Source organism: Agelaius tricolor, unplaced genomic scaffold, assembly GCF_023055355.1.
Source record: "Agelaius tricolor isolate 1412-34295 unplaced genomic scaffold, bAgeTri1.0.p SCAF_58, whole genome shotgun sequence".
Taxonomy (NCBI): domain Eukaryota; kingdom Metazoa; phylum Chordata; class Aves; order Passeriformes; family Icteridae; genus Agelaius; species Agelaius tricolor.
The window spans coordinates 1,692,174-1,713,925 of NW_027269318.1; the positions used below are offsets into that span (position 1 = coordinate 1,692,174).

The following is a 21,752-nucleotide window of genomic DNA, read 5'->3' on the forward strand; positions in this document are numbered from 1 at the left end:
CCGGGCCAAAAAGGGGGCGTGGCCTGAGGTCCCGTGTGTGGTCTCATTGTGACATCACAATGGAGGCGGGGATATGGGCGCGGTTTCACTGTGATGGGCGTGGTCAGCAGTGCACCGTGTGAGGGCGTGGCTTTGAGGTGGGCGTGGCTCGCTGCGCTGACCGTTTGGCGCAGGCGCACTGCTCTTGTCTCCCCCCGGCGGCGGGACGCTGACGTCACGGAAGGCGCCGCCCAAGATGGTGGCGGGGCCGAGCCGCGGGCGCTGAGGCGGCGCCGGGACCGGGACCGGGTTTGGGACAGGGACCGGGATCGGGAACGCCACCGGGAGGCGGGGCTGGAGCGGGAACAGGGCGGGCCATGGCCGGCGCCGCCGCTGCCGCGCGTTGAGGCCCAGCCGCTCACCCGGGCCGGGATGCCCCGGGGGGGGCCCGGGCCGCCGCCGGAGCCATGGAGGAGGAGGGCAAGAAGGGCAAGAAGGTGAGATCGGGGGCAGAGGGGCAGCGGGGTCGCGCTGTGCCCCCGGGGGAGGCTCAGCCTGGGCGGGGCTGCCCCCTCCGCCGGCTCAGAGCCCCCCGGCGGTGCCCGGTGCCCCCCGGCCGTGCCCGGTCCCCTCCCGGGGCTGTTCCAGAGCCCCGTCCCGGGAGGCACCGGCTGCCGCTCCCCGGGACAGTCTGCCTGCATCCCCTTCCCCAGCGCCCCCAGCCCGAACCCCCGCTGTCACTGAGGGCTTGGAGAAGGTTATTAATTGATGGGGTTATTAGTTATGGAGCGATTAATTGATGAGTTTCCTAACTTATTTAAATTGTTGCTGATACGAGTTAATTTAATTCATGCATCTGTTAATTGATGCCTTTCTCATGTCTCTGGGCTCAGCAGCACCAGCCATGCCTGTGTTGCCCTGATTTGCCTCCTTCCACCCCATTTCTGTATCCCTGGGAGAGGCTCAGCCAGAGCTGCTCTGCACAGTTGGAGCAGGAGGATGGAGCTGATCCCAGCGTTTGGGGGGAAATTGGGGATTTTGGGAGCCCCTGGCCTCGCAGGGAGCCCAGAGGTGGCAGCAGGATCCTGCTGGAGCTGAGCAAAACATTTCCAGAACGAGTGAAGTTGAGTGGGATTTTTTGGGAATTGGCCCTCAGGCTTCCCAGACAGTCAGGCTTGGGAATGCAAGCCCCGTGATGCCATCAGAGACAGGATGGTCCTGCTTTTGGGAAGGAGTCAGCTCCCAGGGCGCCAGGGGCTTTAGGCAGAGCTCAGGTGTGCCTCACCTGCTCCCTGGGGCACCCCACTGTGGTTCCTGGCACTGGGGAGAGTCTGGATCCTTCCCTCCTCCCTTCCCCAGGGACACGTTGGGCTGGCCCCCCTAACCCCGTTATAATCCCACCTGGATAATCCCACCTGCATTCCCCTCTGATCCCTAAAGCCTCCTCAGGCCCTTTCCCAGGGCTGGTCCCACTCCTGTCCTGTCCCAGTCCCTCTGGAGCAGGGCTGAGGTGGCACCTGGCAGTGCCGTGGCTGTGGCCTCTTCTCAGCTGACCCACGGCCTTGGGGAGCTCCCTTGGAGTGAGTTTCCCATGGTTCTGGTGGTGATTGACCCCTGGAGCTGCTGCCTGTGGATCACCATTGAACTTGGACAAGTTGGCTGCAGAGATGGGCAGATCCATCCTTTTCTTCCCCGGGTGTTCCAGCTGCAGGGAGAGCTCTCCTTCCTGCTTTTCCCACTCTCTGGATCATCCCAGCAGCACTCTGAGCTGAGGGGAAGGCCTTGAGTTCCCTCAGTGCTCATCCAAAGGGAGCTCAGAGCAGCTGTGCTTGGGCTAAGGAGGAAAATCCCAGCCTGGCTTTGGGGCCGAGTCCAGCTTTGGATAAAACCTGAACTGGTTTAAGCTGGAGCCCTGGAATTCCCTGGGTCTCACTGTGGTTATCCCAGTGGGCAGGGGGAGCTGTCTGGGATGAAATCCCATTTCCCACAAGTCCTGGGAGGCAGGATGGATCCCTCTGGAATTCTGCCCAGCCACGGGTTGGTGTCACACCTGGAGCCCCAGGTGAGGCTGGATGCTCCCAGCCTGCCCATTCCCAGGAACAAGTGGGGGTGGAGGTGAATTTCCTGGGAGTGATTGCCCTGCTGCTCTGCCTCCACAATCCCTGCCAGGGACCCAGGGTTTCCTTGAGGGAATTCCCTGTGCATTTAGCTTTTAGTGTGGAATTCCCAGCTCTTCCAGCTCGGGGGTGCCCTGGAGGACTGAGGCTGGTGCCTTTTGCCTCTCTCAGCAGCTCCTTCTGCCTTTCCCTCCTGAAACATGGACTGGCTGAGCTTGGGGTTGCATCTCTGGGGGACATTCTTCTTGAAATTCCTTTGTTATCCCGAATTTCCAGCCCTGTGCCTGGGCTGATCCCAGCGTGGGCAGCAGGAAATGGGGGATTCTGCCCCTCAGGTGAGACCCCACCTGCAGAGCTGCCCCAAATCCACCAGCACAAGGACCTGGAGCTGCTGCAGAGATCCAGAGGAGGCCCAGAGCTGCTGCAGGGCTGGAGCCCCTCTGCTCTTTGGGATAAAGTGGATTTTGGAGTGTCCGTGCGATGCAGGGGGAGTGTGGATGTGCTGGGAGGGTGGGAATTGGGGTGGAGGAACTTCCACTGTCCCAGGTGCCCCCAGCCCTGTCCAGCTGGCCTTGGGCACTGCCAGGGATCCAGGGGCAGCCACAGCTGCTCTGGGCAGGAAGAAGCTGCACAGCCCATGGACCCAGAGGGCTGTGGGATCTTTGGGGTTGGGAAAGCCTCTGGGAGCAGCACCTGGGATCCAGCTGGGTGTTAGAACAGAACAACTCCGAGCTTGGGAGAGAAACCAGGGCTCAGCCTCCCTCGGCACGGGGGTGTTCCCTCCTGGGTGTGGCTGTGGCAGAGCATGCAGGACTGGGGGTGTCCCAGGGATTTGGGGGTGCAGGAGGCAGGGTGGGAGCAGGGATTGGGCTCGTGCCCTGCCGTGGGTCCCTCCCCAGCTCAGTGTGTCACGTGGCACACAGGAAGCCGTGGCACTTCCTGGCCCCGAGCGCCTCCATTGCAGCACCCCAAAAGGAGGGGAGCCTTCCTTCATTGCCTGCTCCCCCAGAGCTCCCCCAGAGCCCCTGCAGCCCCCCAGCACGGCTCCTGCTCCCCGGGGGGTTCCATGGAGGACGAGGTGGGTGCTGGCCTTTTTGGGGTGCCCCAGAAGCAGGAGCTGCTCCAGGCTGCGTCACAGCCCGAGCTGCTCCAGCCGGGGCCTGGGGGCCCTGCTCCTGCCCAGGACAGCCAGGGGGGCACGGAATCAGCCCAGCCCGAGGGCTGCAGCCACATCCTGGAGGGAAAAGGGGCTTTCTCTGGGTTGGGGCGGGCTGGGACCCTGCCTGGTGAAAGGGGAAGTGTCTGGGTGCGACCTTGGCCCCGGTGGCACATTCCTGCCTTGCTCTGCTTTGGAGTCCTGAAGGATTCCTGAAGGATTCCTGTGGAATTGAATCCTTAGGCACTGGCAGGCAGGATTTCAGATGGGACATCCCAAAGCTGGAGAGTCCCCAAATGTCAGTTCTTGGTACACTGACCTGTTGTGTCCAGGATTGCCTTGTCTCCAGAGCCCAGCCCCTTGGCAGGATGATGGAATATCCTGGATGCTCTGTGTAGGGATGCTTCCCAAAAATCCATGCTGCTGCTCCTGAGGCAGGGCTGTGAAGCTGTTTCCTCTCCTCTCTGTCCTGTAAGATCCCTTCATTTCTGTCTCCCTGATCCAGGGGACGCTTTTCCAGGCCAGGCTGTCCACAATGTCCTTGTGTTTCCTTGTGAGCTGGTAATTCCCATTGTCCCAGGAGCTTTTCCTTGGGTTATAATTAATTAATCCACAACTGGAAGCATGTTCTCTGCCCCTTCAGATCCCACATTCCTTTCCTTGCCCCTGAGGATCAGGAATGCAAGGATGTGGTTGTCCTGAGGGGTGGGAAGCAGAGGCCACCAGGGAATAGGACACTAGAGTCACACGTCCAAGGAATTTCTAGACCCAGCCATGGATCTGTCTGCTCCAAACACCCCCTGCCCCTGGGAGAGCTGGAATTGGAGCAGTTTGGGGATGTTCCCAGTCATTTATCTGGTGTGGAGCTTGGTGAGATCCACGTAGCATTCCCATGCCAAAGGACAGCTGCGTGTTGGCTCCAGAGGCTTTCCAAATCTAGCACTGCAGGGTTTAGAATTGCCCATTTTTCCCAGGGAAATCCACTTTCTGTGTCATTTTCTCATTGTTTGGAGTCTCCTTGGAACATTCCTGCCTGTTTTTTGGCATTCCTTGTTGAGTTGCACCATCAGATCCTCAGGGAAGTACAAAACCATGGAGAATCCCTTTGAATCTGCTATTCACCTGGAATATATTGTTGTATGTAAGAATTGGTTTTCTCTTACCTGGAAGGTTGATCATGGTGACTTTGGGGGAAAACCACCATATTTTGGTAGTGGGAACATTCAGCAGTTGCCTTGTGTCCCAGGAAAAGGGTTTTCTCTGGAAATCCGTGGATGGATAGTTCCAAAGCACATGTTGTCCCTGGGGCAAAAGCAGCAGGATGGGATTGAGGGTCACTAGGCAGGAGGGGCTGTGGGAGTTGCACCATCAGATCCTCAGGGAAGTACAAAACCATGGAGAATCCCTTTGAATCTGCTATTCACCTGGAATATATAAAATCCAATATAAAATCCAACTCCTCCTGTATGTAGGAGTTAGATTTCTCTTACCTTGAGAAGGTTGAACACTGAGATTTTGGGGAAAAACCACCATGTTTTGGTAGTGGGAACATTCAGCACTTTTGTTGTGTCCCAGGACACAACAGGAGAAGGTATTTCTCTGGAAATCCATGGATGTGTAGCTCCAAAGCGGGTGTTGTCCATGGGGCAGAAGCAGCAGGATGGGATCGAGGGTTGCCAGGCAGGAGGGGCTGTGGGAGCCCCAGTGCCAGTGCCAGCCCCACACTGACCCTGGTGCTGTTGCTGTCCCCAGCCTGGCATCGTGTCCCCGTTCAAGCGCGTGTTCCTGAAGGGGGAGAAGGGCCGGGACAAGAAGGCCCAGGAGAAGGTGACGGAGCGGCGCCCGCTGCACACCGTGCTGGTGGCCCCACCCGACCGCGTGGAGCCCGACCTGCTGCTCCACGACTACATCGAGAAGGAGGTCAAGGTAGCCACGGGGCCTGCTCCTGGGAACCCTTCCTGATAGCCCAGCTGCCACTGGGAACCCAGTCCCCTTGTGCAGAGCTCCTCTCCAGCTCTGCTGTAGCCCCCCAGGCACTGCAAGGGGCTCTGAGGTTTCTGTGGGGCTTCTTTTTGAGCATTCCCACCTCTCACCCATCTCCAGTTGTCCTTAGAGCGTCTCCATGGCTCGTTTTGCCACGTCCAGGATGGTGTCCACGCTGTGGTAATGGTTTGGCTCTTCTCTCCCAGTATTTAGGGCAGCTCACTTCCATCCCGGGGTACCTGAACCCCTCCAGCCGCACGGAGATCCTGCACTTGATCGACAATGCCAAGGTGAGCGCTCAGCTGCTCTGGGACTGCCTCCAGCAGGTTCAGATCCAGGCTCCCAGGGCCTCCTCAGCCCTGGGCCAGCTGCTGCTCTCCATCCTGCTGCTCCCAAAGGGCAAACACCCCTGGGATGGATTTCCCAGGGAAGCTGTGGCCCCATCCCTGGAGGTGTTCCAGGCCATGCTGGATGGGGAGCAGCCTGGGGCAGTGGAAGGTGTCCCTGCCCATGGCAGGGAGCTGGATAATCCTTCAGCTCCTTCCAGCCCCAGCCATTCCATGAGTAAATCCATGGTGTTGCTGGTGTTGCAGAGAGCCCACCAGCTCCCGGGGCAGCTGACCCCGGAGCACGACGCCGTCATCAGCCTCTCTGCCTACAACATCAAGCTGGTGTGGAGGGACGGGGAGGACCTGATCCTCAGGGTGCCCATCCACGACATCGCCTCCGTCTCCTACATCCGGGATGACTCCGCACACCTGGTTGTGCTCAAGACAGGTGAGCTGTGCCCAGGGAGCTGGGATTGTCCTCTGGGAGCCACCTGGGACAGTGGGAGATGTCCCTGCCCGTGGCACGAGGTGGGGCTGGGGGATCTTCAAGGTCTCTCCAACCCAGAGCATTCCATGAGGGTTCCATGATGACACCTCAGTCCCTGTCCTGTGCATGTCACACCTGCGCGGTGTGGGAACATGGTTTGGGGAGTGTGGGGAGCCCTCTAAATGAACTGCAACAGGGGAGGGCTGAGCCAGGGATTTATCTGAGTACAAACCTCATAGAGAGGCTGTGGAATAAAGGAATAAATGCCTCGGGGGCTGGAAATCTGCTGATGGAATTCTGAGCTGTGAAAACAGCCAGACAGCTGTCAAACCCAGCTCTAAACTGGAGGCTTTTCATCCCATTCTCCTGCTTCAGGGCTCTTGCTCACCTGCAGGACCCCTTCCCTGCCCTGGCCTGGCCTCACCTGTCCTCTCCCCTCAGCTCAGGATCCCGGGATCTCGCCCAGCCAGAGCCTGTGTGCCGAGGGCTCCAAGGCGCTGACGTCGGGCTCACTGTCAGAGAGCGCAGGGGGGCCCCTGGAGTCCTGCTGCCTGGTGGTCCTGGCCACAGAGAACAAGGTATGGATGGCTCTCACTGCTCCATGGAACCCTGGCAGTGCCCCAGCCTGGGCTCAGAGTCATTGGGATTGCTGGGAGGTTCTGGCTCTCGGGTCGTGGTGATGGTGGAGCCACAAAATCCACAGTGGCCAAGTCCTGTGGTGTGTCTGGGTCCTTCCCTGCTCTCACACCTCGTGGGACACAGATTTAGGGATGCCAGGTGTGGTTGGGCCTTGCTGGAGCACTTGGAGAAGGACTCCTGATCCCTGTGCCAACCCTGGGGCACAGGAGGGTCTCCAGGAAGTGTTTCCCTTCGTCCCTGTTGTCCAGAACCTTCTGCAGCAGCACAGAATCCATGAGGACAATCCCACAATGGGGTTTTGCTGATCGGGGTGTTTTCCCTGTGCTGAGCTGGGAATTTGTTTCATCCCGTGTCTGGATCCAGGGATTCCAGTCTCAGCCTCTCTGATCTCCACTGAGGATGGAGCTTCACTGCCCACATTCCCAGCTCTGACATTCCTCTGGGATGAGCCAGAATCCCAGGGAGCTGCATGGGGGAGCCTCAGCACAGAACATGGGGGGCTCCAGGGTCGATGCTGGAGCATCCCAGCTCCTGCTGCTGGGTGGGAGAGGGTGGGGATGCTGGGAGGGTGATGGACCTGGGCTCTGTGCCCTCCCTGTGCTCGTGGGGGACCAGCACCCGTCCCACAGAGCCAGAGGGAGAGGGAATATCCCTGCGTGGGCTCTGCCACGGCTCCCTGCTCGTCCCCAGGTGGGTGCTGAGGAGCTGTGCTCCCTGCTCAGCCAAGTCTTCCAGATCGTTTACACCGAGTCCACCATCGACTTCCTGGACCGCGCCATCTTCGACGGCGCCTCGACGCCCACGCGGCACCTGTCCCTGCACAGCGGTGCGTGTGTCCTGCTGCAGGGCTGCTCCTGCCCCCAGCACCTCCCTGGGGCCATGCAGAGGCACAGCCAGGGGTGGGTGGGCTTGGGAGAGCCTCAGGAACCCCTGAGCCCACCTGGCACCTGTCCCTGCACAGCGGTGCGTGTGTCCTGCTGCGGGGCTGCTCCTGCCCCCAGCACCTCCCTGGGGCCATGCAGAGTCAGAGCTGGGGGTGACTGGGGTTGGGAGAGCCTCGGGAACCCCCTGAGCCCACCTGGCACCTCCCTGGGGCCACACAGAGGCACAGCAGGGAGTGACTGGGGTTGGGAAAGCCTCAGGAACCCCCCAGGGCCACACAGAGTCACAGCAGGGAGTGACTGGGGTTGGGAAAGCCTCAGGAACCCCCTGAGCCCACCCAGCACCTCCCTAGGGTCACACAGAGTCACAGCAGGGAGTGACTGGGGTTGGGAAAGCCTCAGGAACCCCCCAGGGCCACACAGAGCCACAGCCAGGGGTGGTTGGGGTTGGGAAAGCCTCAAGCCTGGCCAGCCCCCAGCACTGCCAAGGCCACCACTGACCATGTCCCCAGGTGCCACATGCACAGGATGGGGACTCCACTCCTCTCTGGGCATCCTGTTCCAGTGCCTGACCCCCCTTTCCATGAAGGAATCTTTCTGAGATCCAACCTGAACCTCCCCTGGCACAACCTGGTCGGGCTCTTACCTGGTCCTTCATTCCTGGCCTCCTCCCTTCCAGCCACGTCAGAATCACTTTGTGTCTCTCCTGGCTTGGGAAAACACCGAGTTCATGCCTCTCACACTCCATCTCCCACATTTTCCCCCTGCAGATGACTCTTCCACCAAAGTGGACGTGAAGGAGCCCTTCGAGGCGGATGCCAGCACTTTGTGAGTGATCCCTGGCCCCTGGAGCTGGGATTAACCCGGATCTGCTGCCCTCAGCACCCCAGGGAGCTCAGCTGAGCCTGGCCAGGCCTGGGGGGCTTGGCACGGATCCTGGGCCTGGATTGTTCTGCCCTCAGCATTCCAGGAGTCACATCCCTGTGTCAGCACAGTGCAGGGTCAGCAGCTGGAGCTGGGAGCAGGGATTTCCCCAAAACTTGTTATTTGGGAAGCTTCTCCCTCCTGGAAACATCAACAGTGTTTGTGGGATGAAATCCTAACACACAAACCATTGGTTAACATAGAGGGGTACTCTAGGAATGTTTGACATGGAGGAGTTAGGAACCTCATTGAAAATTGCACATTTAAGCCCAAGGAAGGAGCGTGGGGATTTTTCCCTGTGTTGCTCCCAGCAAGGAAGCAGCCAGAGGGATAATTCCCCACAGAGGGCTTTGTTGTCACTGTCACCAAAGCAGTGTTCAGTTCCCTGGGAGTTGTGGGGTGCCCTCAGGGCTGGGGGTGCCCAGAACCATGGGCTGTCCTGGCGTGGGAGGCACCCCAGGGATCCTGGCCCTGCACCAGCCCCCCAGCCATGGCAGCAGCACCTCCCAGCCCCCCAGGGCTGCCTGGAGAGCTGACCCTGTGCTGGCTGTGTCAGTTCCTTTGCAGACACGCTGGAAGCAGGGGACACGTCCCCGTCCTCCTTCTCAGCCCGCCCGTCCCCACACGTCACCACGGCCAGCGAGAGCGAGCTCAGCACCACGGCCACCGAGCTGCTCCAGGACTACATGATGACGGTGGGATTTGGGCTCTGGGATTTGGGGGCAGGATTTGGGGCTGGGAACAGGCCTGGGGGCAGGGACAGGGCTGGAGGAGCAGCTTGTCCTCGTCCTTCCCAGCCAGGCTGGGCTTGGAGGGCCTGATCCTGGGCTCATGTCATGGAACCATGGAATGGTGTGGGGGAAAGGGGCTGTGAGGATGATCCCATCCCATCCCTGCCATGGCAGGGACACCTTCCACTAGCCCAGGCTGCCCCATGCTCCATCCAACCTGGCCTGGGGACTTCCACAGCTGCTCTTGGAAATGCATTCCAGTCCCTCACTACCCTCCCAGCCAAGAATTTCATCCCAGTATCCTATCTAAATTGCCACTTTTCCAGTGGGAGCCATTCCCTGTGTCCTGTCCCTCCCTGCCTTGTCCCCAGTCCCTCTCCAGCTCTGCTGGAGCCCTTCAGGCCCTGCAAGAAGGGGCTCTGCCTGGAGCCTTCCCTTCTCCAGGTGAACATTCCCAGCTCTCCCAGCCTGGCTCCATCCCTCAGCAGCTCCAGGGCCTCCTCTGGACTCTGCCTGTCCCACAGGAGCATTTTCCTCCCACTCTTTCCCCTTTCCCAGTATCCAAGTCCCCTCATTCCCTGAGGCTCCAGGAGTCCCTTTCCTGTCCCTGCCCTGTCCCTGGCAGCCCCGGGGCAGTGCCAGAGGTGTGTGCTGGCCCTGCCCTGTCCCTGGCAGCCCGGGGCAGTGCCAGAGGTGTGTGCTGGCCCTGCCCTGTCCCTGGCAGCCCGGGGCAGTGCCAGAGGTGTGTGCTGTCCCACAGCTGCGCACCAAGCTGTCCTCTCAGGAGATCCAGCAGTTTGCCATGCTGCTGCACGAGTACCGCAACGGCGCCTCCATCCACGAGTTCTGCATCAACCTCAAGCAGCTCTACGGGGACAGCAGGAAATTCCTGCTCCTGGGTGAGTGGGGCAAGGCTCCAGGGCCAGGAGAGCAGAGCTGAGGGGTGCAGGGGGGCCTTGGGGTGCCACCACCAGAGGAGAAACATCCCAGTCCATCTCCTGGGGGTCATGGTGCCCTCAGGAGACGGGGGCTTCCAGAATCATGGACTGTCCTGGCTTGGGAGGCGCCCCAAGGATCTGAGCCCAATTCCTGGCCCTGCACAAACCCCCCAGAAATCCCAGCAGCACCTCCCCAGGCACCCCAGGGAGCTGTGGAGAGCTCACCCGTGCATTCCTCATTCCTGAGGGCAGCTGGGCCATCCAGCCCAGCTCATCCCACAGCTTCAGGCTCTCCTCTGAGCTGTTCCCTGCTCACACCTGCCTGTGAAGCACCTGGGAACCTCCTCCAGATCCAGGCACCCTAATCCAGACCTGGGAACCTCCTCCAGAGCTGAGACTCTCTCCCAAACCTAGAAATCTCCTCCAGAGCCAGGGAATTTAATTCAGACTTGGAAATCTCCAGGCCAGGAGACCTCCTCCAGAGCAGGGATATTTAAACAACCTGGCCTCTGATATCCAAGGAAAACAGGTCAGGAACACAGAATACTCCCAGGACAGGAGCAGTGTCTGACTGCACCTGGGGCCTCTGATATCCAAGGAAAAGGGAGTCAGGAATTTAAAATGCCCACAGAGCAGGAGTAGTGGGTCCCCCTCACCCCTGGGGACACCAAGGGGACAGGACAGTTGTCCCTGATGGGACAAATCATTGAGATAAGCTCAGCAAAGCCCGGCAGGATGCCAGGTGAGGAATTAGATGGTTTGGAGCTCAGAAAACCCCACGAGAGCCGATTTTGCCCTCGGTGAGCAGTGGCTGCAGTCTCGGGTGTGAATGAGTGGGGCACCCGGGGGGACCCTGTCCCTCCCAGGGAGGCTCCCGGGCTCGGGAACGAGCCGGGTGAGGAACCCCGGCACTCACCGTGTCCCTGCTGTGCCCGGCCCCAGGCCTGCGTCCCTTCATCCCCGAGAAGGACAGCCAGCACTTCGAGAACTTCCTGGAGACCATCGGCGTCAAGGACGGCCGCGGCATCATCACCGACAGCTTCGGCCGCTACCGCCGCTCGCTGGGCCCCGCCTCCGCCGCCAACGGCACCGCCGCCGGCAGCTCCGACGAGCAGTCCGTGCCCTCCGAGGAGGACGAGTGGGACAGGATGATCTCCCACATCAGCAGCGACATCGAGGCCCTGGGCTGCAGCCTGGACCGGGACTCGAACTGAGGGAGCCCGGGAGCTGCGGCCGCCGGGAGCGCGGGGCGGAGTCACCCCCGGGGGACAGGGGCTGCCCCCCGTGGGGACACGGGATGGGGACCCGGTTCCAAGGTGATCCTGGGATGGGGAGCTGCCCCTGGAGGGACCCCAGGACAGGGAGCTGCCCTCGGGGGGATCCAGGACACAGAGCTGCCCTCAGAGGCGACATGGAACACAGATCTGCCCCAGGGGGACTCTGGAGCTGCCCTCAGAGGGGACATGGAACACGGATCTGCCCCAGGGGGACTCTGGAGCTGCCCTTGGAGAGGCCCAAGAACACCAACCTGTGCCCTGATGGAGATCCTGGGGCATGGAGCAGCCCTTGGAGGGATCCCAGACCCCTCATGTGGGATCTGGGGGCTCCACTGGGTGTCTGCACTGGCCCAGCCCCCTGAACAGCTGCAGGGGCTCCAGCTGGGAAGTGGGGGGACAGAGCTGGATTTGGGGGCAGGTCCCCTCCCAGAGGGACAGATCAGCTCCTGAGCATGCCCCTGTGCTCCTGAGGGATGTGCTGAGTGCTGGGATCTGTTCCCAAGGGGCTGGATCTGCTCCCCCCCACCCAGTTTACAGTTTGCACAGCGGCTCCCCCAGAACTGCCCCCCCCCAATGAAGTTTTACCACAATGTGAATTTTTTCACCCTCTCATCCATGGTACTGGAACATTCCTGAACATTCCAGCTGCCCCAGACTGGGATTGCCCCCAGTCACTGCCCCCCTCCTCACCCACCCCGGGGTGCTGCTGGGGAGAGGAGCTTGGTGGGACCCCCCCTTATCTGCATCCCCTGGTTGTGGGGGGGTCCCCAGATGGGCCTGGGAGGTGCCATTACCCCACAGCCACACCCAGGGGCTCTGTCTCCTCCCTCCCCCTCTGGGGCCACACGCTGACTCAGCACTTTGGGAATCTGGAACATTCCAGAGGCCTCGGCCCCAAATGCCCCCAGTGCCCCCAAATCCCTCTGCACCCAGCTCTGTCCCCGTCACCCTGCCCACACTGGGGTGTCCCCCCCCTTACCCCACTGGTGACCCCCTCATGTTTCCCAGAGCTATCCCAACCCCTCCTCCCTCTGGAATTCAGGTGTCCCAGGAGCTCAGGCACCTCCAGGGACTCACCTGGAGCACACACAGTGTCCCCTCCTGCACCTTTCCCCTTCCAACACCAAGAAAATGGAGAGCAGGAGAGGGCCCCTGTGACACCTGGGATTTGGGGACCAAGAGTTCCCTCCCTCCCTTCCCAGCCCTTGGAGCTCAGGGGCTTCATTCCCATCCCAGGTCCCTGCCACGCCCCAAATCTGGAGGGGAGGGGGCTATCCCTGATCCCCAGGGATGCTGGCAGCACCCTGGGGTGCAGAACCTGTCCCTTCCACCTCCCAATCCCAGTTACACCCCCAGGCACTGCCCCGATCCCACTGCTGGCAAAGGGGCCCCCCAAATCAGGCCTGGGAGGCGAGGTGCGATCCAAGGGGTGCAGGAGGCCTTTATTGAGCAGTCCAGGGACCAGGAGGAGGATGGGGGGCAGGAGGAAGGGTCTGGGGGGGCTCTGTGCATCTCTACAGGGGGCCAGGACACCCCCGGCTGCTACATGGTCAGTTCCTGTGGGAGAGAGCAGAGGCAGGAATGCTGGGGTCACCCCAAATTCCTGCTGGGGAGAGGGGTCACAGCCCCAATCCCAATCCCCCCTGGGAAAAGGGGGGGTTCATGGCCCCAATCCCCCCTGGGAAAAGGGGAGGGGGTCTCAGCCCCCGCTCACCATGATGGCGTTGACGATGTCGTTGTTGTTGTGCCTCAGGGCTCTCACGGCCTTGGGCCGGGACACGTTGGCCTGGGCCATCACCAGCTCGATGTCCCGCACCTCCAGCCCCGTCTCATCCACCTGGGGAGGGGGCACAGCGCCGTGAGAGCCCCCCCGAGCACACACCCAGCCCTGAATGCCACGGCCCCCCCTGCACAGCCCCAGGCCACACCATCACCTCGGCCATGCCCAGCTGAGCCTGCCCTGTCCACCCCAGGGTCACAGCGCTGGCACCCCCCACCCCCGGGGGTCTCAGAGCCCCCCAGCTCACCTCCTCCTCCTCCTCGCTCTCCTCCTTGATGGCCAGGGCAGGAGCAGCGTCGGTCACCAGCGCCGAGTGCTCCAGGGGCACCTTGAACTTCTCAGCCGCTGCCTTGTGCACTTGCTGGGACAGGTCCTCGATCTGGGGGACACACGGGGTCACCAGAGCCCCCCCGAGCCAGGAGCTGCCCCCCCAGAGCCCCCCGAGCCCACCTTGGCCTCCCCAAAGACGATGTAGATGTCGGAGGCGGGGCTCTTGAACACGTCGGGTTTGGAGATGACGAACAGGATGTTCTTGGACTTGCGGATGGTGATGCGGGTGACGCCGTGGATCTGCCGCAGCCCCAGTTTGGACATGGCCTGGGGGGGCACCGAGTGAGCCCCCACAGCGCCGGGGGAGGCACAGCCCCCACAGCACCCCAAATCCCCGGGTAACACAGCCAGGCACGGGGGATGCTGTCCCTCAGCGTGGCCAGCATGGGACACCCCCAGCCCACGGTGGGGACCCCCCGAGTCCCACCCCAGAGCAGGGACCTGCCCCTCCCAGGGCTGAGCCCCCTCCCCATGCCCGGGATGGGACCCCAGCCCCGAGGGGCAGCCCCGGGCCCCCCCACCTTGCGGGCCTTCTTCTCGCTGCGGCTCTGCTTGGCTTTGCTGAGCGGCTCCTCCCCGGGCCCGAGGCCGTGGCCGAGGGGCACCTGCGATACGGGAGGGGGGGTCAGGGATACCCCCACAGCCGGGGGTCCCCAGCACCCCCCCGATCCCCCCAAAGCGCACCTGGGGCTGGGCAGGGGGCAGCTCCGAGCCCTCGGGCTCCTCCAGCTCCGGGATGGACTCGTCGTTGCTCTCGGACTCGTTCCCAGACCCTGCAGAGGGGGGGTTGGGGTGAGAGGGGCTCCCGGGCCCCCCAAAGGCGGGGGCACCCCACGGGACCCCCCCTCACCTCGGTGGTTGGGCTGGCAGCGCTGGGGGGCCGGGGGGGGCTGGGGGGGCTCAGCCTCGCTGGACGAGCTCGACTCCGACTGCAGAGACCCCCGGGGGGGCGCCCGGGCCGCCCCCACCCCCGGGACCCCCGCCCGGCCCCGGGGCTCCGGCTCCTTCTGCGGGGGGGCCTGGGGGGCTGGGGGGCACAGGGGCTGAGCTGGGGGGTCCCCAGAACCCCTCTGGGGGTTCAGCCCCGCCTGCTCATCCCCACTGCCCACCCAGGGACCCCCCAAAAGCACCCCCAGACCCCCGGGTGCCCACCCCGGTCCCAACACCCCATGGCAGGGAGAAGGGGGGGGGGCTGAGCTGGTGGTGCCCCCCAAACCCCCGTGGGGCTGCACCCAGGGACCCCCCAAAGTGCCCTTCACCCCGGGCAGTGCCCGCCCCAGTCCCACGGCCATGGGGGGGTTTTGGGGGGTCTCTTACCTTCGAGGTGCTTCCTGGAGAGGGGCAGCCCCGGGGGGGGCTCCTGGCCGGGGGCGGGCCTGGGGGGGCTGGGAGGAGGCACTTGGCTGAGTTTGGGGGGTGCAGGGCGGGGGGGCTCAGGAGGGGGCCCCGCAGCGGGCAGGGGGCTGGGGGCGACCCCCCCCACGGCCTCCTCTTCCTCCTGCTGCTCGGGGGGGGCCCCGGGGGGACTCGGGGGGACTTTGGCATCGGTGTCCCCTGCAGCGTGGCCGGGGGGCTCAGGGCCCGGCCGGGGGGCGGGGGGCTCCTCTGGGGCGGGGGGCGGCAGCCCCGGGGCCCCCCGGAGCGGGGCGGTGACCCCCGGGCCGGCCCCGCGCCCCGAAAAGGCACCGGGTGGTGGCAGCAGCTCGGGGGGGGCCGGGGGGGTCCCCACGAACACCTCCCGCTCCGAGGCCGTGAACTGCGGCGAGGGGGGCGCGGGGGCCGCATCCTCATCCTCCTCATCCTCTTCTTTCTCTTCCTCCTCATCCTCTTCCTCCTCCTCGGGCTCCCCGCGGGGCCCGGCGGGGCTTGGCGCGGCCTCTCCCCCCTCGGGGACGGTGACAAAGCCGGAGCCGGTGCGGGACGTGTCCGGCAGCGCCGGGGACAAACCCTCGGCCGAGGCGGTGGCCGCGTCCCCCCGCTCCTCAGGGACATCCCCGGGGGGCTGTGACAGCGGCGCCTGTGCCGGGGGACACGCGGGGGACTCGTGGGACGGGGCCACCCCGGCTGCCAGCGCCACGGGGGACACGGCCCGGGCAGGGGGACACGGGGCAGGGACAGCAGCCGGGGGGCTGGGGGTCACCACAGCAAGGGTCACGGGGTCCTTCAAGTCGGGGGTCACTGCAGTGGCGGTCACGGTGCCCGTCTCAGTGGTCACAGGGGCCATGGAGCCGGGGGTCACGGTGGCCGTCTCGTCCTGGGGTCTCGGTGTCACTGATGTCACCGGTCTGGTGTCCGTGGTGTCCATCACGCTCGGGGTCACTGGGGCAGCGTCCGTGGTGTCCATCAGGGCAGGTGTCACCGATGTCACCAGGTCGGTGGCCGCAGTGCTACTCTCATCCAGGGAGGGTGGTGTCACTGATGTCACCAGGTCGGTGGCTGCAGTGGCCATCAGGGTGGGTGTCACTGGTGTCACCAGGACAGTGTCCACAACTTCCATCTTGTCCAGCGGGCTGGGTGTCACCTCTGTCACCAGGTCAGTGGCCGTGATATCCAGCTCACGTGGTGGGCTTGGTGTCACTGGTGTCACCAGGCTGGTGGCCACAGTGTCAGGCTCATCTGGGGGGCTGGCTGTCACCGGTGGGGTTGGTGTCACCAGGTCCGTGGCCATGGTGTCCTCTGGCTCATCTGGGGGGCTTGGTGTCACCGTTGTCCCCAGGCTGGTGGCCACAGTGTCCAGCTCATCTGGTGGGCTTGTTGTCACCAGGCTGGTGGCCACACTGTCTGGCTCATCTGGTGGGCTGGGTGTCACTGTTGTCACCAGGCTGGTGGCCACACTGTCCAGCTCATCTGGAGGGCTTGTTGTCACTGTTGTCACCAGGCTGGTGGCCACACTGTCTGGCTCATCTGGAGGGCTTGTTGTCACTGTTGTCACCAGGCTGGTGGCCACACTGTCCGGCTCATCTGGTGGGCTGGGTGTCACTGGTGTCACCAGGCTGGTGGCCACACTGTCTGGCTCATCTGGAGGGCTGGGTGTCACTGGTGTCACCAGGCTGGTGGCCACAGTGTCAGGCTCATCTGGTGGCCTTTGTGTCACCAATGCCACGACATCAGGGGCTGCAGCATCCAACGGGCTGGGTGCCACCAGGCTGGTGGCTGTGCTGTCCATCAGGCTGGCTGTCACCACATCACTGTCTGCAGTGTCCAGTGGGGTTGGTGTCCCTGGTGTCACCACGTCAGTGTCAGGTGGGCTGGGTGTCACCGGGCTGGGGGCTGCAGCGTCCATCTCGTCCAGTGGGGTTGGTGTCACTGGTGCCACCAGGTCGGCGTCCACCGAGTCCATCAGGCTGGGTGCCACTGGTGCCACCACGTCATTGTCTGCAGTGTCCATCTGATCCAGGGCGGTCGGTGTCACTGGTGTCCCCAGGGTGGTGGCTGCAGATCCCAGCTCGCTGTGGCCGTCAGCGCTCCCCACTGTCCCCGTGCTGAGCTCAAGGTCGTTGTCACCATCACTGTCACCGCCAGGGCCGTCCTGGGGCTCCCCATTGGTGCCCCCCAGCTGGTGGCTCTGGGTGTCCCTGGCACAGAGCCCCGGGGCCTGGGGGACAGGGCCGGTCCCTGCCAGCTCGGGGCACGGTCCCTGCGCGGCTCCAGAACCGTCTGTGGCTGCCGCCGCCTCCTCGGGGGGCTCGGCCGGGGGCCACGCCCCGGTGATGGGGACAAAGGCGTCGCCGTCCAGCTGCGCGTCCCCTCCGGGGGGTGCCGGGGGTGTCCCCGGGGATCCGGGAGCGGGGGGGTGACACGCGGACCCGGCCCGGAGGTGCAGCTCCACGCCGGGGGGCGCGGGGGAGCCCGGGGGTGTCCCCGGGGGTGTCGCGGTGTCCCCCGCGTGCCGCTCGCTGCCATAGAGCCGCTCGTCCTCGTCCCCGTCGTAGGCGGCCGAGTCCGAGGAGGCGTCGGTGTCGTCGCGGAAGGCGAAGGCCTCGTCCCCCCCCTCGGGGATGGAGCTCTCGGACAGCGAGCGCAGGAAGGACGCCGAAGTGCTGCCTTCATCCTCCTCCTCCTCCTCGGGGGCGGCCCGGGGTGAGATCTCCACGGCCTCGGCCTGGAAGAGGAGGCTGCCGCGGAACGGGAGCAGCGCCGCCGGGATCAGCCCCGAGCCCTCATCCTCATCCTCCTCCTCCGGCGTCTGCCCGTCCTCATCATCATCATCATCCTCGTCCTCGTCGTCCGCACAGCCCGGCGGGGCGAAGGGACCGTCCTCGTCGTCATCATCCTCATCGTCATCCTCCTCCTCGGGGGACAGTGGGGGGAAGGCCGGGGGGTCTCCCAGGCCGGGGGGCAGCCCCAGGGCCCCCCCCAGCCCTTCGGCCTCACCCTCAGCCTCACCCAGGCCTTCGGCCTCGGCCGCCAGGTTGGGGGAGCAGGACGGGGAGGTGCTGGCGGTGCCCGAGGAGCCCCAGCTGCCGCCCTCGGCCGTCATGTAGGAGCCCGAGGGGGACGTGGGGGGCGAGCAGAGCCCCTCGCTGTCCCCGTCCGTCGGCTCCTCGGGGGGCACCGGCCGCGCCCCCCCCGCCCGCACCGGCGTCGAGGGCGCCGTGAAGAAGAGCTCGGGGTCCAGCGCGGGGGGGCGGCCCGGGGGGGGCTCCTTGGGGGGCGCGGGGAAGGGACAAGGCACGGGGGGGCCCCCCCGCGGCTCGGGCGGGGCGCAGCGCGTCTCCTCGCCCATCACGATGCGCGTGTCCAGCGGGTCCGCGGGCGGGGGGCGGCACGGAGAGCCGGGGGGGGCGGCGGCGGCGGGGCCGGGCTCACAGCTGGCCCCCTCGGGCGGGGGGCGAGCCTCCTCCTTGGCCGGCATCGGCGGGGGGGCTGCGGAGAGAGGGGACAGCCCTGAGTGCCACAGTGTCACCGCAGGGCCACCATAGAGAGAGGGGACAGCCCTGAGTGCCACAGTGTCACCGCAGGGCCACCATAGAGAGCGGGGACAGCCCTGAGTGCCACAGCCCCCCAGGGCCACCATAGAGAGCGGGGACAGCCCCGAGTGCCACAGCCCCCAAAGCCCCCCAGGGTCACCCTGGCACGGTGGGAGGGGGGACACCCGGGCCAGTGCCCTGGGTGGGGGCTGGTGCCAGCCGACCCAGGCAGGGCTGGGAGAACAGGTGAGCCCCATCCGGAGCACCTGGGGAGGGTCCCCGGAGGTTTGGGGGCACTGAGGGGGAGCAGCAGCAGCCGCCCGTCCCCAAACCCCTCTCTGTGGGGGCCACGCGGTTGCACCAGGGCGGGACCCCAGCCCAGACCCCTCCATGGGGAGGGGGGCGGAGGGCGCATCCCCCCCTCCCCAGGGCGCCCCGTGCCCACACCCTGCGCTCAGTTTGGGGGTGCTCAGCCCCACCGTGCCCACCCCTACCCCAAAAAGCCCCCTGGGTCCCCCCCGCATCACCTGAGGCCCCCGGGCACGGCTCCATGGGGCGGGCGGGCGCGCTCAGAGCCGCGGTCGCCCCCGGCCCCTCCTGCAGCACCGACCCCGCGCCCCCCCGGGCGTTATAAAGGGGTGGGGGGGGCGGGGCGGCGCGGGGGGAGCCGGGAGGGGGCGGGGCCTCGCGGGGGATTTGCGGGGCAGGTGCCGCTGATCCCCCCCCCCATAGTCTGGAATGGTTCGGTCCGGCACAACCCCCCCGCCACGTGCTGGGGACCCCCGAAAGGCTCCTTGGGGGGGGGTCCTGTCCCCGTCACACCCCGGGGCCGTTCTGGGGTGATTCTACCCGGTAAGGGGGGGCTGCGGGACCCCGTTAATCCAGCCCGTCCCTGCCTGGCCGCGGCCGCCCCCCCACCCTCGGGGGCCCTTTTGGGGTCCCCTCTGCACACCCTGACCCCCCCGCACAAACCGGACCCTCGCCCCTTTCTCGGGGACCCCCAGCCTCAGCTCTGGGGGCACGGAGGCACAGGGTGACCCTGGGGTGTGTCCCTGTCCCTGTCCCCGCTGTCGCCAGCCCCGCAGGAGGTGCGGGTGACCCTGGCGGTGCTCCCGGCTGTCCCCAGCCCCCCCCGCAGGTGACAGTGGCCCCCGGGGACAGCGGTGTGGGGTGACCTTGGGCTGTGCCTCAGTTTCCCACCCTGGGGGGGGGAATGGTGCTGGGGAGGGGGGTGAGGCTCAGCCCCCCCCAGTCCCACCAGCACCTCCCAGTCCGGGGGGCACAACCCGCCGGGTTCCGGGGGTTCAGGGTGGTGACCCCGAAGCGAGGTCCCCAAAGTCCCCGCGCCCTGGCGGGGGGGCCGGGCCGGAGCCCCCCGGTACTGCCAGGCCCGAGCCCGGGCGGTGGCGGCTGCCGAGAGCCGCGGCCGGGCCGCGTCCTCCCGCTCCATCCTCATCCTCCCGCTCCATCCTCATCCTCGGGCTCCGTCATTCCCGCTCTGCCCCTCATTCCCCGCTCCATCCTCATCCTCGGGCTCTGTCCTTCATCCCCCGGCTCCATCCTCATCCTCCGGCTCCATCATTGCACCTCTGTCCTTCATCCCCCACCTCGATCCACCTTCCCTCTGCTCCATCCTCATCCTCCCATCCTGCACCCCTCCCTGCTCCGTCCTTCATCCCCTGCTCCATCCTCATCCCTCCATGGCTCCCGCTCTTCCTTTCATCTCTCCATCTCCACCCTGACGGCTCCGGCTCCCTCCTCCCTGCCCCGTCCTTCATCCCACCGGCTCCATCCTCCTGTTCCATCCTCATCCTCCTGCTCCGTCCTTTCCGCTCCGTCCTTCATCCTTCCGGCTCCGTCCTTCATCGCCCCGCTCCATCCCCATTCTCCGGCTCCATCCCGCACCCCCATCCCTCCGCTCCCATTCTTCCTCTCCCTCCTCATCCTCCCGCTCCGTCCGCGCCCCCGCCGCCCCGGGCCTCACCTGCCTCCGCTCCCTCCGGCATCCCGTTCTGGGGCTCCGGTCCGCCCCCCCCGGCTCCCGGGGACTCTCCGGGCTCGGCGCTGCCCGCGGCCCCCCCCGGCCCGGCCCCCCCCGCTCCCCCCGCTCGGCTGGGCCGGGCGGACGCGGCTGCGGCGGCGGCGCGGGAGCATCAGCGGGGCTGCGGCGGGGGCGGGGGCCCCGGCCCGGCTGATGTCAGCGGGAACCGCGTCCCGCCCGGCCCCGGCTCTGTCGCGATAGAGGCTCCGTGCCGGAGGGCGCTGCGGGCCGGGGGAGGGGGGCGCGGGCCCACCCAGCGCTTGCATCAGCTCCGGGGGGGGGGCGAGGGCGGGGCCCGGCCTCAGTTTCCCCCACTTTGTCTCCTAAGAAAGGGGGGATGAGCATCCCGCGGTGTCCCGGGGGGGGGGACACAGGGCGGGGCCCCCCAAAGCGTCTGCGCGGGCCTGGTGGCACCGGGGGGGACAGGGAGGGAGCCGCGCGTCCCCCCCGCTGTCCCCGAGCACCGGGGTGCGGGATCAGGGCGGGCATTGTCCCCCGGGCCGGCCGTGCCCGCGCCGCCGGTGCCAGGCACAGCCCCGGGCGGTGACTCAGCAGCTCCCGCCCGCCGGGTGTGCCCCCTCTGTCACCGTGTGTGCCCCCCGTGTCACCGTGTGTGCCCCCCGTGTCACCGTGTGTGCCCCCCTCTGTCACCGTGTGTGCCCCCCGTGTCACTGTATGTGCCCCCTCTGTCACCGTGTGTGTCCCCCGTGTCACTGTGTGTGCCCCCCTCTGTCACCGTGTGTGCCCCCCTCTGTCACCGTGTGTGCCCCCCGTGTCACTGTGTGTGCCCCTGTCACCGTGTGTCCCCCCCAGCTGCCCGTGTCCCCCTCCCTGGGGCCGGAGGGGTCTCGGTGGCCGCCAATCTGTCCCCCCCCGGTGTTTCACCCCCACTTTGTCCCCCTCCCCCGTGCGGGGACCCGTGACCCCACGGGGGACACGGCCGGGATGTGACCCCCCCCAGGCAGGGACACCCCCGGCCCGCGGGGTCCCCGTGCCCTCGGTGCCACCCCCAGCCCCGCCCGAGCCAGCCCCGGTCCCTGTCCCCGTGGCCCGGGGACAATCCCGGGATAATCGGGAATCAAGGCCGCTGGTGGCTCCTGATGCCGATCCCGGCTCAGACCGGCGGCCCCGGGCACAGGGGGGGTGGGCACAGCCACGTGCCACCAACACCGATGGCACCGCCCCCACTGCCACCCGTCCAGTGTCACCCCACCCTGCTGTCACCCATTCCCAGTGTCACCCATTCCCAA

General features: G+C 65.6%; 2 protein-coding genes across 7 annotated transcripts; one reads left to right on the forward strand and one right to left on the reverse strand.

Annotated features, from left to right (window-relative positions):
• The first annotated feature begins 198 nt into the window (after positions 1-198).
• CCM2 (CCM2 scaffold protein) lies at positions 199-12,053 on the forward strand. Of its 3 annotated transcripts, none has more exons than XR_011684209.1 (11): positions 199-476; positions 5,005-5,178; positions 5,442-5,525; positions 5,829-6,012; positions 6,493-6,629; positions 7,381-7,516; positions 8,342-8,399; positions 9,052-9,190; positions 9,987-10,125; positions 11,107-11,570; positions 11,623-12,053. XR_011684209.1 is itself a non-coding variant. In XM_071456444.1 (11 exons), exons 1-11 carry the CDS (start codon positions 2,577-2,579, stop codon positions 11,376-11,378), a joined length of 1,881 nt encoding a protein of 626 aa, XP_071312545.1. In that variant the 5' UTR covers positions 2,562-2,576; the 3' UTR covers positions 11,379-12,053. The 3 variants fall into 3 exon arrangements, 2 of the variants coding, with proteins under 2 accessions (XP_071312544.1, XP_071312545.1); XM_071456444.1 differs by lacking the exon at positions 199-476 and adding exons at positions 2,562-3,095; positions 3,136-3,174 and having other exon boundaries at positions 11,107-12,053; XM_071456443.1 differs by having other exon boundaries at positions 11,107-12,053.
• Positions 12,054-12,857: 804 nt separating this feature from the next.
• Positions 12,858-20,968, reverse strand: NACAD (NAC alpha domain containing). Of its 4 annotated transcripts, none has more exons than XM_071456384.1 (9): positions 20,446-20,968; positions 14,869-18,417; positions 14,402-14,578; positions 14,236-14,324; positions 14,073-14,156; positions 13,672-13,818; positions 13,469-13,600; positions 13,156-13,278; positions 12,858-12,998 (listed from the first exon to the last, which is right to left on the reverse strand). In XM_071456384.1, exons 1-9 carry the CDS (start codon positions 20,465-20,467, stop codon positions 12,984-12,986), a joined length of 4,338 nt encoding a protein of 1,445 aa, XP_071312485.1. In that variant the 5' UTR covers positions 20,468-20,968; the 3' UTR covers positions 12,858-12,983. The 4 variants fall into 4 exon arrangements, with proteins under 4 accessions (XP_071312485.1, XP_071312483.1, XP_071312484.1 ...); XM_071456382.1 differs by lacking the exon at positions 20,446-20,968 and adding an exon at positions 20,245-20,366; XM_071456383.1 differs by lacking the exon at positions 20,446-20,968 and adding an exon at positions 18,989-19,127.
• Positions 20,969-21,752: the final 784 nt, after the last annotated feature.

What these genes read in the sequence shown, in the direction of transcription:
- CCM2 (XM_071456444.1), top strand. Translation starts at nt 2,577, where the DNA reads ATGCAGGGGGAGTGTGGATGTGCTGGGAGGGTGGGAATTGGGGTGGAG. An exon ending in CCTGGTTGTGCTCAAGACAG is followed by an intron (nt 6,013 to 6,492) that starts GTGAGCTGTGCC and finishes CTCTCCCCTCAG; the next exon opens with CTCAGGATCCCGGGATCTCG. An exon ending in GCACCTGTCCCTGCACAGCG is followed by an intron (nt 7,517 to 8,341) that starts GTGCGTGTGTCC and finishes TTCCCCCTGCAG; the next exon opens with ATGACTCTTCCACCAAAGTG.
- NACAD (XM_071456382.1), bottom strand. Translation starts at nt 20,272, where the DNA reads ATGAGGATGGAACAGGAGGATGGAGCCG. An exon ending in GGAACAGGAGGATGGAGCCG is followed by an intron (nt 18,418 to 20,244) that starts GTGGGATGAAGG and finishes CTCTCTCCGCAG; the next exon opens with CCCCCCCGCCGATGCCGGCC. An exon ending in GCGAGAAGAAGGCCCGCAAG is followed by an intron (nt 13,819 to 14,072) that starts GTGGGGGGGCCC and finishes GTGCCCCCCCAG; the next exon opens with GCCATGTCCAAACTGGGGCT.